Source organism: Ochlerotatus camptorhynchus, unplaced genomic scaffold, assembly GCF_037179485.1.
Source record: "Ochlerotatus camptorhynchus isolate MF236.1 unplaced genomic scaffold, CSIRO-AGI_Acam_v1.1 ptg000357l, whole genome shotgun sequence".
NCBI lineage: Eukaryota > Metazoa > Arthropoda > Insecta > Diptera > Culicidae > Ochlerotatus > Ochlerotatus camptorhynchus.
The window spans coordinates 1,965,478-1,983,580 of NW_027040845.1; the positions used below are offsets into that span (position 1 = coordinate 1,965,478).

At 40.3% G+C, this 18,103-nt stretch overlaps 1 protein-coding gene across 2 annotated transcripts in view; it reads right to left on the bottom strand.

Moving 5' to 3' along the window:
• Nucleotides 1-12,480, bottom strand: part of LOC135709228 (uncharacterized) — a 29,731-nt gene extending 17,251 nt beyond the window's left edge. Inside the window, exons 1-2 of one of the 2 annotated variants that reach the window (XM_065231495.1) lie at nt 11,872-12,480; nt 9,869-11,803 (exon numbers count right to left, since the gene is read on the bottom strand). In XM_065231495.1, the coding sequence (XP_065087567.1) occupies nt 9,869-11,755 (1,887 nt within the window). In that variant the 5' untranslated portion in view covers nt 11,756-11,803; nt 11,872-12,480. The other variant, XM_065231496.1, reaches the window with a different exon arrangement.
• Nucleotides 12,481-18,103: the final 5,623 nt, after the last annotated feature.

Here is an 18,103-nt window from a genome sequence, read left to right on the forward strand (position 1 = left end):
AACCACCACCACCGGCGCTGCTAAACTGATTGACGTGTCTTAAAAACGTTTGTGTTAATTGCTGTTGTTTTATTTTTTTTAAAAAGCATATTTTTAACAAATTTTAAAAAAATAGTCTGGAAATTTCCCTTTGAAAACTTTTGGGAAATTTATTTAGAATTTAGAATGTTATTTAGATAAATTAGTAGACAGCCTGTAGATAGAGAAAGACGCTCTAAAGAAGCACAACACCTTCGAATTAGGTTTTGCACCGTCGGGGTTAACCTCAATCTGATGACAGTTCAGTGGTACTGTTTACGTGGACTTAGTCGATTTTTTCTTGGGTGGATTTTCAGACTGCAGTGAGATGTAAACAGCATTTCTGCAATGTTCACGAGCAACATCCTTGCAACGCGCTGTTCCTCGACAATTTTCAAGTTAAAATTCAGAAATTTTAGAAATTTTTTTTTCGAAAAAAACGACGAAGTGCTTGTAAACAGTACCACTGAACTGTCAAAAAGGTTCAGCCGATTAACACTGAGTTCATTTATGACGTCACGCTGCAGTACCTAATAGGATGCTGTACGCTGACGTCACGAATGAACGCGATGAACCCGCGTTCATCAGCTTGACATCCAGTGGTGGTTTGTTTATATTTCTTGGAATTGTGACATCAATCCTTTCCACCACGTTGCTTCTTGTACTGCTGCAGATAGGGCCAAATACTCAGCTTCACACTTAGATAAAGCGATCGTAGGCTGCCGCTTACAGCACCAGGAAATCGCTGAACCCTGTAGCTTGAATATATAACCACTTGTTGATTTCCTGTCATCCAGATCAGCTGCCCAGTCCGCGTCACTGTATCCAATAACTTCATCGTTGGCATCCTTACTGCTTCATTTTCGAACGTCCACTGAGGTAACGGAACAAATGCTTGACAGCACTCCAATGTTGCATTCCTGGATTTGAATTGTAACGGCTTAGCTGGTTCACAGCGAAAAGAATATCCGGTCGGGTACATTGAGCCAAGTACAGCAGGCTGTCGATTGCTTCCTGATACGGAACGTTGGCCATCTGGTTCGTCTCGTCCGGGGTTTTTGGTGACATTTCCTTGTTAAGCTTGTCGGTCATCTCACACACAGTGGTCATAGTTTGCCTGAATAAGACTAAACGTCTTCAACGTCGAATCCAACTTGTTGTTCCAGATTCGGCTCGACTGTTTGAGACCAACCTCGCCTTGTGTCGGTCCGCATTTCCGCTCGAATCGTGTTTTATCTTGTATATCCACATGCATTTTCGCCAGGGTCCAGGTACCGTTGCTGATCAACGCATCGTACCCCTCCTGCATGGCTACCTTCCACTTTTCGGCATCGGGACGCGACATCGCTTCTTGTGGCGTATCAGGATCGTTTAAAATGTCGATCTGCTACTGAGTCCCCAATCTTCTAAATTGGCCCAACTTGTCTGGTTCCACAGATTGGTTCGGCTCCACACCTTGCGCAACATCAGATTGGGAAGTCTGTGAGGAACGGCAACACTTCAAGTCTCGTTTTTTCCATGACACAGTTTCTTCAACATCTAGTCTGATCACCGACCACCTCCTAGATCAGCTTTCAATTTACGACTTACAATTGTCCCTTCGTTCATGAATCTAACATCCCGACTCTAGGCAATCTTTCTGGTCTACAGGTCAAATAAAAAATAACCCTTGGTATTTTCATCCAATCCTACCAAAAAGCATGCTTCCGATTTTGCATCTCATTTGCGTCGTTTTGGTTTTGGAACGTGAACTATTATTGCTCTTTCCGCTCCAGAGCTCTTCAGGTGTGACATCATCAGCTTCTGCCCAAAAATGTTTTTGAATGTTCGCTTCAAAAAGCATATACCTCGCACGTTCCACTATCGACCGATTCGCCCTCTCAGCCAGTCCATTTTGTTCCAGAGTGTAGCTATTCTTGGTTTGATGCCGGATAACAAAACTTTGCAAAGTATTCCGAAAACTTCCGGTTTGTATATTCCAACCCGTTGTCGGTTCGGATGATTTTGACCTTATGTCCAGTTTGTCGCTCTGCCATTACATGGAATTGTCTGAATGTATCCAGAACTTTGCCTTCCGACTTTGATCGCAGAAAATAGACAAACATCCGTTTTGACTTGTCATCCACAAATACAATATCTGCTTCTTCCTAACGACTTGACTTCCATTGGACCATAGATGTCCGAGTGTACGACCTCCAATCGCTGTCAGTCTTTTCACTCAGCACTACGCCATCAACTAGCCCATCCGCCAGCTTCTTTAATCTCGCCAAATTCAGATGGCCTATTCGTCGATATCACATATCCAGGGACACAGCTGATGAGCATGCCAGTACCTTGTCGCATATGTTGTGCTGGTCCAGCCTCAAGAAATCATTCATGTATTGCCACTACATCGCCACTCGTATTCAGCATTCTACAACCTAGGTTTGCAAAAACCATGGTGTATCCATTTTTCACAATCCTGTTGCCGGAAAGGAGATTCACTGATAACTGAGGGATATATCGTACCTCGTTGACTTTAAGTCCAGAACTGCTTTCCCGACAATGTGGCCTCAGAACCGTTTTTCCGATAGCTTCAATGCTCATTTCGCCCTGCTTGGCCACAACAACATTACCACTCGATGGCTTCAGATCCTTCAACAGCACCTTGTTGTGAGTCATGTGAACTGTGTTGCTCCGGAGTCGAAAATCCAATCGGTGCTGCTGTTCGACTCAATCGACGACAACACAGTGCAAAAAACTTCTACAATATTTTGCGATGTGGCCGAATTTCTTACACTTCCTGCACTGTGTCCTTTTGATTCCGTCTTGGATTGGTTGACCGTTTTCTGCTGCCTGTTGAATACTCCACACTTCCCTTTTGTCAGTAGTGCCGCATTCGACGAAGGTGCCTGCAGCTCCTGCAGTAGCTTGGTCTTGATGGCATCTCCTGTTACCGGTGTTCCGGAGTTTTCCAGAGCCATAATCATTGGCCTGTACTCCTCTGGTAGACCACATAGCAGCAACGCATTCCTCCGAAATCTTGAATCCAATTCCGTTTAACTGATGAGCCGTCGAAATAACTTGATTCACGTATTCCGACATCGACGAACAGCTTGCAAGGTCAGTCTTCACCAGTTTCCGCAGAAGTCCTACTCGCCTAGTGAGTCCGGAATCTTCAAACACTTTCTCCAGGTTTTTCCAGATTTCCTTCGCTGTTGTCGCTTCCTCCACATGAACGTAGTTCGTTAGATCCAACAACAGAATTATCTTCGCTCTTGCTTTTCGGTTTTTCGTGGCGTTGACTTGCTCGAAAGTTCCGTCCGGTTTTGACGGCCTCCCAAAGATCTTAGGTAAGCTTTGACGGCGAACTTCCATGTCACCCAATTCTCCCGTCCGTACAGTCGCTCAATTCAGGGAACACTTGAAAACCCGTGAGCTTCCAAATACGCATTTTTAATAGAAACTAAGCGATCGATTCAACCTCTGGTGGTGAATAAGAGAACGTCAAAAAGAGTTTTGTGAGCAGAAATATTTGCCGTGAGACTAGGAAGCGGAACACTTTTTTACTTTTCCTGTTAAATTGATTCATCTGAGGTTCTCCAAAACTTGATCAACAGTTGAAAAATTTAATTCTGTACCGTTTGTGCAAGGATCCTGCTTGTGTTCAGGAATATTTTTGTAGAGAAAAATGTAAAATTATAATAGTGCCTTAATGATACAATCTTCCGGATTTCTTGTGTGTAAATAGTTGAAGCCGGTTGAAGCACAAATCAGTTCAGACCTGTGGAAAATCGTAAAATAAGATAATAACCGATGGATATTGGCAAGATGTTCAAAGGAAAATGCCTTCATTTGCGTCGTGAAACAGGCCTTTTTAATGCACCACCAACGTAGAGGGCACCACGCGAGTTCGAGAGGAAACGTCAACCAAACCGTTTGTTTACATCAGAAGAAGGATTTTTCACAACACAAATTAAAGCATTTATCATTGAACATCTTGCCAATTTGCATCAGTAATTGTATTATTTTACGGTTTACACACATCTGAACTGATTTGCACCTAAATTATTCACACACAAGCATTCCGGATGATCATAACCTCTAACACTAGCAAAATTCTTGCAAAAATGATACAGAATTAAATTGTTCAACTATTGATCAAGTTTTCGAGCATCTCAGATGAATCAATTTATCAGAAAAAGTGAAAAAGTGTTCCGCTTCCAATATCTCACGGCAAAAATTTCTGCTCACAACACTCTTTTTGACGTTCTCATATTCACCACCAGAGGTTGAATTGAACGGCTTGGTTGACGTTTCTTCTCGAAATCGCCTGGCGCAATCTACATTGGTGGTGCACTGAAAAAGCCTATTCTGACTTCTACTTGAATTGCTGGTGGTCATTTCGAATCTTCAGAGATTCAATTTTCAACGATGAATAGGCCCATAACCTCTATTGTAATGATTTATTGAGACTGTGAAGCATATGCCGAGTTTAATTTAACTCGTGGTTAAAAAGTGACATTTCGAAAGTTATTTCTTATGTTCGAAAATCCCTGTGTTACCGATCGATCGGTTTTCGAGCAGAACTCAGCCACGGTTGTCAAAATTTAACTTCTTGTCTGTCAGAAGTAACCACGCTCGGATAGCAGGGTTAATCCAGGGGATGGATATGGCTGTCATACACATCCCTGGCAAGACTAGTACTCGCTGAAGCTGCCACCGATGGTGGTGGTGTTAGTGTTGATAACACGTTTTTAAGCTACATTCATGTGTACCGCATGGTTATATCGCTTTAAAAGTTTTTACTAATGTAGTAATGCTGCTATCACATCCAATTATAATGCACTTCTTTTTTAGGTAACGATAATTCTTGTTAAACACAGTAAACAGCGCCTATGGCACAACAAAGAGTAAAAAAAAATCTTCCCCCCTGCTCGCGACAAACTTTCCTAACAACGTATCACGCATGAACAGAGCTTGCTTGCGAATATTTGCAGCAGCTGTCAAATGTTGACGTAAAATCGAACCAGAGAACCAGGATTTTTCGGCTTCACGCAAAGTATATGGGAATGACGTTTGTGTCATAGATGTGCTGTCATATCGCTTAAGTTTGCTGCGTACCGAACATCTGCAACTTTGTCAGCGGTACCATGATATGTTTTGTTGTTTTGATGTTGAGTACGTGTATTCAGCTATATGTCAATCCCCTGAGTTAATCGATAACTTTCAATCTGTCAAATTTTAACCAAAAGTTAAAAAATCTTCCAAACGGTTCAGAGCCTGAAAGTGCGACTTGTTCGTTTGACGTTCAATAACAGATGGAAATAATTTTTTTATACGAGTCATGGCTTACTATTCTAATAGTTTACCTTTGCCTGTTACTCGATTCAAGTTTTTAAATATAAAGCGCTAAAGGATATGCTATCCGACTATGTTATTTTGAAAAATCCTCCTCTTTATTAAATTTTTCCATGTAAAGTCCATGGAAACCACCACCAGATGTTAAAAAAAAATGTTAGGTTAACCCAACGGTGCTATTTCAAAACTACCAAAATTTGGGTAGAATTCACCAAAATCTGCCAAAACTGAACCTACTCAAAAATGGGTAAACTATGTTGGGAGTGACAAGTTGAAAAATTAACAACGTCGAGCGGATTCATGTCGATGTTGTCCTTTTGTCAACTTGTCACTCCCAACCAGATATGGGAATTGTCGCGTTTGTCATTGACGCACGACAACCCTAATAAAAATTGTATGGTTAATTTGCTTAACGACGTGTTCTGGGTATCATCCAAACCATTTGTGGAATAGTTCAATGATTTGGGTTATCGTTCGTTTATGGTTATTTTTTATTAGGGAAGATACATTAAAAAATGGTCTTCCTGGAAAATTCTCGTCAAACAACAATTTCTTGTCGCAAGACAAAATCAAGAATCCATCCAGTCGCGACTATCTATCTATAGTCATATGTCACTCATTCTGTTCCCTGAGACAAAGTCTATAGACCTTTTTGACGTTTAATCGTCTTTCTCTAATCTATCACATATGGATGAAAGGATGGTTTGTTTTCCCACTACTCTATTTCCCTCTTGCTCGCACTCATTCGATTTAAATGGTGCAGTAGTGTGCGCCGATTAAACGTCAAAAAGCTCTATAGGTCGTTTAAAGAGGAGGATCACGGCAAGAAACCATCCATTCTAAAACGGAGGTCAGATTTAAAAAAAAGGCCGGAAATAATGTTAATTTCCTTCAATATTGGTATTTCCTATTTCAGAAAAAAGTGGGAAACACTGCCAAATACCCTTCAATATGTATATTTTCGGAATCGGGATGACGTCTAGAGACCAAACCAGGCATAACATTAATTTGATAACGGCACAAAAGCATTTGTAAACAAACTTTCTCAGGCCCTTTACACGCGAACCGAAGTACGCTCATGCAAACCAACAACATCATCGGATAGGGGCGAGGGGGGCGACACATCTAAATCTCAAGTCTAGATGCTCAACAAATCTCACACAAGCGAATCAATCTTCGAAAAATCTTCTTTCATTTCTCTCATCTACTTGCATCGCGCATCATCTTTTTGCAGGAAATCTTCAGAATCGTCATCAATATTCTTTCTATCTACTCAGCGTGCGCGCAGCTAGGCACAGCAAAACACAATCTTTTCTGCATCGTAGATAGAGTCGTCCCCCTCGGATAGGGGTAGCTATCACCTTTCCGAAAGTGGTATTGGTTTGCGTGGGCGTACTTTGGTTCGCGTGTAAAGGGCCTTAGAAAGTTTGTTTACAAATGCTTTTGTGCCGTTATCAAATGTTATGCCTGAAACATCGATATCCAGCGCCATCTTGAAATCCATGATGGCGGCTTCCAATTTCAGAAAAAGTGGGAAATACTGCCAAATACACTTCAATATGTATATTTTCGGAATCGGGATGACGTCTCGAGACCAAAAATCGATATCCAGCGCCATCTTTAAATCCAAGATGGCAGCTTCCAATTTCAGAAAAAGTGGGAAATACTACCAAATACCCTTCAATATGTATATTTTCGGAATCGGGATGACGTCTCGAGTCCAAAAATCGATATCCAGCGCCATATTGAAATCCAAGATGACAGCTTCCAATTTCAGAAAAAAGTGGGAAATACTGCCAAATACCCTTCAGTATGGGTATTTCCGGAATCGGGATGACGTCTAGAGATCGAAAATGTTGTCCAGCGCCATCTTGAAATCCAAGATGGCGGCTTCCAATTTCAGAAAAAGTAGGAAATACTGCTAAATACCCTTTAATATGTAAGTTTTCGGAACCGGGATGACGTCTAGAGACCGAAAATGTTGTCCAGCGCCATGTTGAAATCAAAGATGGTGGCTGCCGATTTCAGAAAAGTGGGAAATACTGCTAAATACCCTTCAGTATGGGTATTTCCGGAATCGGGATGACGTCTTGAGACCGAAAATCGATGTCCGACGCCATTGTTTAATCCAATATGGCGGCTCTCAGATTCATAAAAACTATCAAATTTGGGTATTTTCGGAACAAGTACTACGAGTACATTCCGAGAATCGAGGTCTGACTCCAGTTTTGAATCCACGATGGTGGCAAGTGACTTCAGAAAAACTGTCAAATACCCTATAATATGAATATTTTCGGAACTGGGTCGACGTGTACATCCTAAAATTTTTTGTCTGACGCCATTTTGGAATCCAAGATGGCGGCCGTTGTTTTCTGAAAAGCTGTCAAATTCTACGATATGGATATTTTCGGTACAGGACGCGTGTATGATGCCAAAAATCGATGTCCGATACCATTTTTGAAATCCAAGATGGCGGCTCTCAGATTCGGAAAAACTGCCAAATACCCTACATTATGGGTATTTTTGGAACAAAACTACAATTTATGTCCGACGCCATTTTGTAATGCAAGATGGCGGCCATATGGCGGTCGCATCTAAAGCGACATCCATTTATTAGAAAACGACCAGCGGCAGTTTTGTCACGACAGAATGGAAGAATGACATGACAGACTTTTTTCGTCAATAATCATGTCGACAGTTTCCGTCAATCTTGTCGTTCGACGTACGTGAAACAACTAAGTCATTCTGGAAAACGTCACGCAACAGATGTTTCGTGACCAAATGAGAGAAAGACAAGAATTGAAAATGTTTCGTCGATAGACAGCCCAGTAGATCAGTCTTTCAAGCAGAAGTTTGTTGCATCGTGCTTGTCAGATGAGCGTTGACTTTTTGTTGTTGTTGTTGTTGTTGTTACATAGTTTATCGGCATGAGGTTGACAATTCCCAAGCCTGTTCCCAACATAGTTTACCCATTTTTGGGTAAGTTTTGACCAATCTGGGTGGATTCTACCCAAATTTGGGTAGTTTTGAAATAGCGTGTAACAATACAATTAGAAAAAATATTGAGATTTTCACGTCCGGTTGTGTATTGGTGCGATATGTGAGAGCGTGTTAGTGAAAATCCGAGGAAAATACACAACAAATCGCTGTCAAACTTATTTTGACAGATCAAATTTCATACATTTTCTAGGTTAGCCAGAGGAAAATAATAAACAACTTTACACGGCGATGTTCCCGCTAGTGTGCGTGCGTCAAAAGTCACTAATATCTATAGGCATCGCTTGGACTACACATTGCAAGAAGAATGATCAATCTTGAAATAAATTCACCCCAAATAAGATGAAAAGAGAAGCAGGCCTGGGTTCAATCCCAGCCGGCGCCGCCGGGATGTTCTGAGGCATAACATCTTTGATCACGCCTTCCTTTGGAAGGGAAGTAAAGCCGTTTTTTCCCCGGTTCATGAGTTAATGGGTCGACATATAGGGTCCAGGTGTGGGAGCTGCCTTCCTGGCGTCGGTAGCATTGGTGCTCAGCACGGAAAACAAGATCGACGGAAAACAAATCCAAGGAAAAAAAAGAAAAGATGAAAATAGTAACTGATTACAAGAAAAGGTTACTATAGTGATTTGGCCTTAAAAAAAGGAGACTTTTTAGTGATGGGCTTGAAACAAAGTAACCAAGTCACTAAACAGTGACTCACTACCAGCCCTGTTCCATTCATTTTGATAATTCCGGAGAACTTTGATATTTGAGTGTATCTAATTGCTTTTGTAAACAAACACGTCAATTGCCGATTGCTCGCGAATAAAAGCTCAATCTCGCAAACAAACTATACCAAATGATAGAGGAGTCATTCCTCTACCTGTTTGTGTTGTTAATTTTTTTTTTAGATTGTGCTTTAATTCGCGAGATTGAGATTTAAAAGCTTAAATTACGCCCTAATCTCGAAGTTCTCCGGAATTTACATATAATGACGCAATCTTTTTTTTTCAATCTGAAATGTTGCGTCGAAAAAAACTGCTTTTGAAATTTTCGAAAATGCATCAAACTAAATTAAACCACAAACTCTAACTGTGTCAAAATCCTCAGACCCTTCGACCCATTTTGACCGATAGAAAAAAAACTTCCCTCCTTATAATAGTACATTCTTTAGAAATTATGTGTATTTCACCATTTCTGTTGGATCCCTCCAGAAAGCTATATGAATTTCATCACGTCCTGTCAGACAAACAGACTCCGGTTATTTTCGTATAATTCGCTGTAGACCATTTTACGAGACCTATTATTTAATCAATAATTCAGAATCAATTTTTTTTTTCGATATAGGCACATAGGGGAGATGACGGCTTCGGCACGTTATTACCTATTATCGTCAGGGGTCTTATAGTGTTCCGAAGCCGTTATTTCCCCCCTCATGCTACTAGGTAATTCCACTAACTTTGGTTGTCATTTCCGTGTCAAGACCTTTTTGCTAGAAACTGCAGAAAATCGTAAAAACCAGTCCACCTACCTTCTGATTCTCGCGGAACTTCCTCTTGGACGGACTGACCGGCGGTGACTTCTGCACCGATCCGAAACGCCTGAGCTCGCCCCCGGCCGACTGGTTGCCGTCGATCGAGTTGCACAGACTGAACGGCTGCCGCTGGATCGATGCCGGTGCAAATTCCTTGCCTCCGTCAGAGCTAACCACCGATGCGGTTTTCCACAGCAGACTGCTATCGCGCGAGGAAATCGAAGTAGAACCGGTACGGTCGAGATTCTCCTTGACGTGCACTTCCCGTGCCAAATGGTCCCGCAGTCGCCGGTGCGTTCGACGGTGTTCCTCGACGATGCGACGCCACCCAGAGGAAACGGCCACCACCCGAACCAGATCGCTATCGGTCAGATAGTCCAGGATGATTCCCAGCGAATCCTTGTCCAATTTGTTCAGACGTTTGAGGATGTTTAGACGCTCCACGCCCACGTACGATGGGCGGTTCGATCCCGGAATGACGGGTTGGGCCCGATGGATCGGGGAAGGCGGTTTGCTGCGGGGTTTGTCTTTTTTCGTCGAAGAGAGACGCTTCACTCTGTTACGGGATTTGTTTGTCGAGGTTGGTGTTTTTGGAATGGTTAGAGAGCCGAGCAGCAGAGATTCGTTTTCGAGTATCGATGGAATGTTGACAGCAATGCTTACGGGAGCATCTCGGATGACACAAGAATCCTCCGATGGGAGCTTCTGTCTTCCTGGGGTAACTGGGCAGCTATAGTCATCAAACGAAGGTATTTGCGAAATTTCTTGGTCCAGGTACGTTTCTTTTAAGTCAGGTTCGGCTGAAGTTTGAACCAGGATGGGAGCATCCAGAAGAGCACCGAAGTTAGCTTGCGTCTGCGGAGTGATGGGAATCTCGGGCGATAGTTCAAAACTCTGTTCCACCGAGCATTCTTTGGATTTACGTGGGGTCGAAAATGAGGATGAGTCTTGCTTCAGTGAAGATTCCCGCAGTGCGTTCTGCCGCTTAAGTGGTGCTTTACGGTTAGTGATGACCGACTTTTCCTGCAGTACCGAATCGCGCTTCCCATAGCTGTGCATCTTACTGGGACTAAAGCTTTGGAACTTCCGCAGAGGCTTGCGCATTGGACCCGGAGCTTTCCCCTGATCTACGGCTTCCCAATCGATGTTTTCTCTACCTCCTACGTGAAAGTTGGACCTGAGACTAGCTGTCTTCGGAGTACTGGAACGAATAAGATTGTCTATGACAGAATTCCTACGACGTTTAGCATGAAATATAGGTGAAATATCTCCCTGGTCCAACTTTTTACAGTCCTCTTCAAGGGAATCATCCAGCCCGCCAGATGCAGCCTGCTGCCTAGCATCCCCATCGGAGTAAAGCTTCTCGCGGAATTGGCCGAACTTTCGCTTGGACGGTTCCTTGTTTTTTCGTGGTGTCAGGCTACCTAGATCGCATTTTCCCGTGAATCCGAAGCAACCTACATCTCCAGCCTTTTTCGGTGTATGTTTCTCGACCAGATTTTCATAGGTCGGCTTCCGAGCTAGGTGGCGACGCTGTTCGACTTGCTTACCGGCACTGTTCGGTGTGGTTAGATGAAAGTTCGAGATTCTCTCAATACTGGCTGCAGTGGAGGGGGTCAGTATGTTACTGGTCACCTGGGAAATATCCGCCGAAGATCGTGCTTCCTCAAAACTAATGTCCGCTTCATTGTCCTCTTCGATTGTGGCCAGCACCACCGATCGAGCGACCGAACAGGATGCATTGAACGAATGGTACGAGGTGTAGCCACTGTCGGCCAATTGGCCGCTCCCGTCGTGTCCACTGACATTTAGCGGTTTGTTATTGTTCCCATTGCCATTGTAGTTGTGATGGACGGGAAAGTGCAGCTGTTGTGACTCTTCCATTTTGTTTCCCCGCTCTTCTCCTCTCGGTGACCTCTAGCATGCAAGATCCTGCATGAGAAACAAAACAGGTTTCAGTCCTGTCTCTTTAGCGAATATCCTCCCCTCGTAACACTTACCAATTTTATATCAACATGCACACAAATGCGAAACACCTCTTGTCCTTGATTATGTTTCACATAAAACTTCCGCTTGACAATAATTGATGCAACAACCAAACACGACTCACTCTTATCACTCTTCTTCACTCACCCTTTTTCACACAATGCAGTCTTCCGCGAAACAAGGATCGCAAGGACGCAAACAAAACAAAAAATAAGAAAACACACGCAAGCACTCTGAATCTGGACGGATCCCGATGCTACATCACGTCGGGTGGGAGGACAAAAATCGCTGCCACGAACTAACTCGTCGAACCTCGCGAAACTTCACGGGTCGGAACAGAAAGAACCGCTACGTCGCTGCCCAATCGCCGAAAAATATTGCTAGCTTCATCCAACTTCAAAAACCGCGCATCAAATCGTTTTTAATTAATTCCGAAAAAACACAACACTAAAATCTGATTTTATTTTTTTTTTTCTTTTCTTCTTGTTGAGATTTTTGCCACTAGCTAGGTAGCAGCTATTCTTCTACGACGTTGCTTGAGCTGATGGCCGAGCGCGAACGAGATTCATTCAGCTGTGTCCACTGTAGCTGTTCGCGAGAATGATGGTGGCTGGTTGATGGCTTTCTTTTTTTTCGCGATTCCATCCAACGAAACGCGTACGGACGTACCTACTGTTGGTGCTAGGCGAGTAACCAATACACTCACACAGCACAGCCGATTGCGAAGCTTTGTTTATGTACCAGAGAAGACCGATCGAACTCAAGCGCAACATAAAAAAGAGGGATTTTTTTTTAAACACGAGGGAGTGGTAATTGGAAGGGATATTTTAAAAGTGTGTCTGTACTAATTCTACAAAAGTGGAGTGTTCAGTTTGCACAGTCATGTTCGATTTACGCAAATTCGCAAAAATCGCGGTCACTTCACACCAAATTTAAATTGCTGGATATCAGCAAAATTTGGACTTGATGAAAGATCTTTCACCAAAATAATGCTGCTAAAACTTTCAGCAATTCGAACTTCTGTCAAAATAACAACGTTTTACTGAATCTTCAGAAAAAAATGTCATATAGAATAAATCTAGAAGTACCATCGCGTCACTTCTGAATACGGATGTGATTGCATCCAGATCATGTGATGACGATAATGCAAATAAAATAACACGATTAGTTTGAATCATATTAGTGTCTGCAATGTATTTCAATCTGGGTTTAAACATAGAGGTAACTCTAAGACTAGTAGGTCCCAAAGAAACGTGCTCAACTTTTTGGCTCAACTCTGGTATCAGGCCTGCTGGGGTAAGAGGCAATCACGCTTATCACTACACCACCGGCGCCGCTTCTGATTTTTTTGATGGCATTCATTTTTTTTTTAATAAAATATTATTGTATTCGAGCAATCTTTATTTTATCATTGACACAAATAAGAAAATTCTGAAGTTAATAGAAAACCATGCGCACCCATTATATTTAAGTTCTAGAAATGATTACTTTTTACACATTTTGCTGTAAAAACCGTTCTTGAAAAATGTGTAAAAAATACACTTCTATTGACGTTTGCTGGGTTTACACATAAATGTGTAAACGCAGTTTAGACATTTTATGAGTATACGCTATTTCAAAACTACCCAAATTTGGGTAGAATACACCCAGATCCGTCAAAACTGAACCTACCCAAAAATGGGTAAACTGTGTTGGGAGTGACAAGTTGACAAATGAACAACGTCGATCGGATTCATATCTTCATATCAATGTTGTTCATTTATCAACTTGTCACTCCCAACACAGTTTACCCATTTTTGGGTGGGTTCAGTTTTGACAGATCTGGGTGGATTGTACCCAAATTTGGGTAGTTTTGAAATAGCGTATAGCCCCTTTTTTCGCGAAATGTGTGAAATTTTACACATTAATGTGTTTACGGTGGTTACCGTGTAGCTTTGCCAATCAACTGAAAACGACCCGCAACAAAACCGAAGTCATGGATCCGGAAACTCACCTAGTTCGCATAAATGCAAACCATTGCTTGACCTTCCCAAAAATTGTTAAGCATTGTTTATAATCCCTGCTAAACTTTAACTGAAATGGTTATGAAACTTTACACGAACGCTTGTGTAGTAAAGTTTTAACCTAATGTATTATGGTTTTTTTTAATGAACCTTACAAATAATGGCTTGTTAAGAACCATTACCATTTTAAAATGTTGTTTTCTCTATACATTTTCGGAAGGAAAACTATATTAGAACCTTTTTACTTATCGTTTGAGAATTTTAATGGTAATACACAAAAAAAAAATATCGTTGATAATATTAAAAAAAAAAAACATTGATAGAATTAAAAGTTTGCGTTGGTTCTTTTTGGTAGAAAGTCTTTTGAATTCAAAACAAAAGTCAGCCAACTGTCAATTCAAAGGTAGCTCATTCTTTAATTTTAAAAGTTGAAACTTTCAAATCGAATTGTAGAACTGTCAATTTTAATAGCCTATGGTTTTTAAATATACTCATTAAAGGTTTTATTTAAAAGATGGGCATTTTTATCGCAATGGTGTACGTTTTCATCTCAAATATTATTTATTGCTTTAAAAAAATGAAGCACATACATATTTAATTTAATTTATTTTAGTTTATTAAAGTTATCAATCATCACTGAAAGGCCACTGCATTATGGAACGTTCCATTGGAAGCATTTTGAACAAATGGTACAGTTGATATCGGAATAATTACTTCCTGACGAGCTCGGTGTGGGGACGTGCTTGAAGAGAAGTTTCTGCTTAATGGTGATGGTTGGTCGGAGTAGTTTTCCTTTCCGGCAAGACTGACGAGGCTGCTGAAGATCAAAGCACATCAATTAGTCAAATCGGAAGCAAGATCGAAAGTCTTCAAAAATTTCATCAACTTACCTCCAAATCCGGCAACTGGATTCTAGCGATTCTATCCTTCCATTCGATAGTGTCCCCGCGGGTGCCTCCATATTATTATTCGTATCGTAAAGAAGGGGAAACAAGCGTGCCGGCGGATGAAATATATGGAAAAATAGAATACACTGCTGACTCCTGCAAGTTCTCACACGAGTTCTCACAGCTGGTTTTGTTTTATTTTTTTATTTCCCATGTCAAATTTAGCGGGAAACGGAGGTCCAGTACTGTCAAAAGCTACGCAATGAAGAGGTATTTTGACAGTTTTACAACTTTTATTTTTTAAAAATCACTTTTAAAATTACAAGTCGAAAGTGAAAGAAACGTTTTTAAACCAAAAATAAAACATTAAATTTAGAAAACTTTTATAGTTGAAACTACAAATTTTGGGAAACTTTTAATTTGATTATGCATTATTTTTATGGCAACAATTGTTGTTCTTTGTGTGTGGTTATGGAAGTCAGTAAGGTCCATGGATGGTTATGTATTGTCGGTCAACTTTACGTCGAATATATCGCAAATAGGTTGCCTGTGAATTAATGATTACCGAAAACCCATTAATGGGTATAAAAATACCCATTTCCGCTAAAAGTGCCCCACCTCATTTAAGCCTGGTACGCAGCTGAAAAGTAATGACGTTTTTATGTGCTACCGGATAGGACACGGAATGCAAAAGAAATTACTTTTCCTCAGCATTTCTTGACCCAGTACGCAGTTCAAAAGAAATCGGTAAAGGAAAGATCGATTACATTAGTATCGTGATCGACATGAAGGTGGCGCATTCTGAATGCAATTTCACTTTCCTTGCGGAATAATGGTCTGATCAATTATTCCGTTAGGTAATGTTGGCGTTTATTGCAAAACTGATGTTTTGGATGCATTTAAACAACATAAACACTAATAAGTGTTGATTTTACAATTTGACGACATCTCCCTATAATCTCAAAATTTAGCAGACTATAGCTGTCAAATTTTCTTTAAGCCTGGTACGCAGCTGAAAAGAAAACGGAAAAGTAATTTTTGAGGATTTTTCCCAAAAGAAAATTTGACAGCTATAGTCTCATTCAAAGTGTTTTTTATGTTACTTCATACGCGAAGTTAACGATTTTCAGAGTTGGTTGGAAATGCTAACATGAAGCTTTAGTGTGATGATTTATTAGCTAGAGAATGATCTTTTTAGAAGAGGGTAGGTGGATAGTTCCGTTAGAGTACGGCAGTATGAAAATTGAATAGAAGTTGAAAATGAGCGAAGGGCCATTAAAGCGACAGTTTTACAAGATAGACGCACATTTTTGCCTAGCCCGTACGATGTACGCGGGGACTTGAAGTATGTCTCCAAGTCCACAGGCCTGTCACTAGGCCTGTGGACTTGGAGACATACTTCAAGTCCCCGCGTACATCGTGCGGGCTAGGCAAAAATGTGCGTCTATCTTGTAAAACTGTCGCTTTAATGGCCCTTCGCTCATTTTCAACTTCTATTCAATTTTCATACTGCTGTACTCTAACGGAACTATCCACCTACCCTCTTCTAAAAAGATCATTCTCTAGCTAATAAATCATCACACTAAAGCTTCATGTTAGCATTTCCAACCAACTCTGAGCTATAGTCTGCTAAATTTTGAGATTATAGGGAGATGTCGTCAAATTGTAAAATCAACACTTATTAGTGTTTATGTTGTTTAAATGCATCCAAAACATCAGTTTTGCAATAAACGCCAACATTACCTAACGGAATAATTGATCAGACCATTATTCCGCAAGGAATGTGAAATTGCATTCAGAATGCGCCACCTTCATGTCGATCACGATACTAATGTAATCGATCTTTCCTTTACCGATTTCTTTTGAACTGCGTACTGGGTCAAGAAATGCTGAGGAAAAGTAATTTCTTTAGCATTCCGTGTCCTATCCCGTAGCATGTAAAAACGTCATTACTTTTCAGCTGCGTACCAGGCTTTATCTATGGAATCTACACAGAAAAAAAAGTTGTTGAATATTACATCCAAACAGCTGCACAGAGATCATTCCGCCGGTTGTGTAATATTACGTTGTACGATGTACATCGATTTTGCGAACAAAATTACATCCATTGATGTAATATTGTATCTGCTTTTTGCTGTTACATAATTATTTCATACATCAGCTTGAATTACGTTGATCGATATTACATTTTTTTTTGCTGTGTATAGTATCTATAGTTTCAACTACGACAATATTTAACATGAAAAGCAATATTGTTATTTTAAAAATTTGTCTTTCACTTTATACTTGTCATTTTAAAAAGGCATATTTTGAAAATGATGCCACTACGGATGCCATTCACGGTGGTTCCCCGGGACAGCATTCCTCTAGCCGATCCGATGTATCCTCTCGAGCGAGAATTGCAAGAACTGACAAAGGAATGTTATTAGCTCAGCTTGGCAAACATGAAACGGTACATCGAAGGAATATCGGAGTCTATAAAACCTGCGAGAAATATCGTAGTATATAAAACCTTCTCTTGGACCTGGAGTACTTCCTTAAAGATTACGAGTAACGGGATATCAATAAATCTATATTAATTAAATTATAATAAAAACATAAGGAATTAAATTTTTTTTTTCCTTTATTTACAAGGCTTTCAGCCATTGGCTGGTTCGCCTTGGGTGATAAGGAATTAAAAAAAAAAAAAAAAAAAAAAAGAAAAAAAAAAAACTGATACAATTATTTTATAGAATTTAAAATGAAAATTAGGTGGTATAATAATAAAATTGCTTGTTTTATAACTGAATTTTAATTATTTCGAACTCAAAATGACCCATCTTATTTCATTCATACCAAATTTTCAAGCCCTTGTTCAAGCCCAAAAGCATGATTTTAATTTGAAAAATCCACTTTTAATTTCAACCAGTTGAGCTTTTCTTTTGACAGCAAAACAATTTATTTTGAAAGTTTCAACTTTTAAAAACAGTGACCAGGCAACTTTTGATTAGAAAGTTGTCTGATGTTTGTTTTGAATGCTGACTTTCTACCAAAAAGAACCAATGCAAACTTTTAATTCTACCAGTGGTTTTTTTTTAATTTTATTAGCGATAATATTTTGTGTGATGTGTCGGAGAACACGGAGAACAAAATCGTTAAGTTAAGATAACAATCCTAATAGTTACTTTCACATGAAAAAATATTGTTGTTTGAAAGAAACCTATAGTTATTCCAACACTAATTTGACCGTCAACTCAATCATATCAACCTAATAGATTCAGCTGTTCATCTTATACTCAGTTCAACTATAACTTTGATCAATTATAACAACCGTCAAATGTAATTTATTTATATAATTTGGTTTCAAGTGATCATCA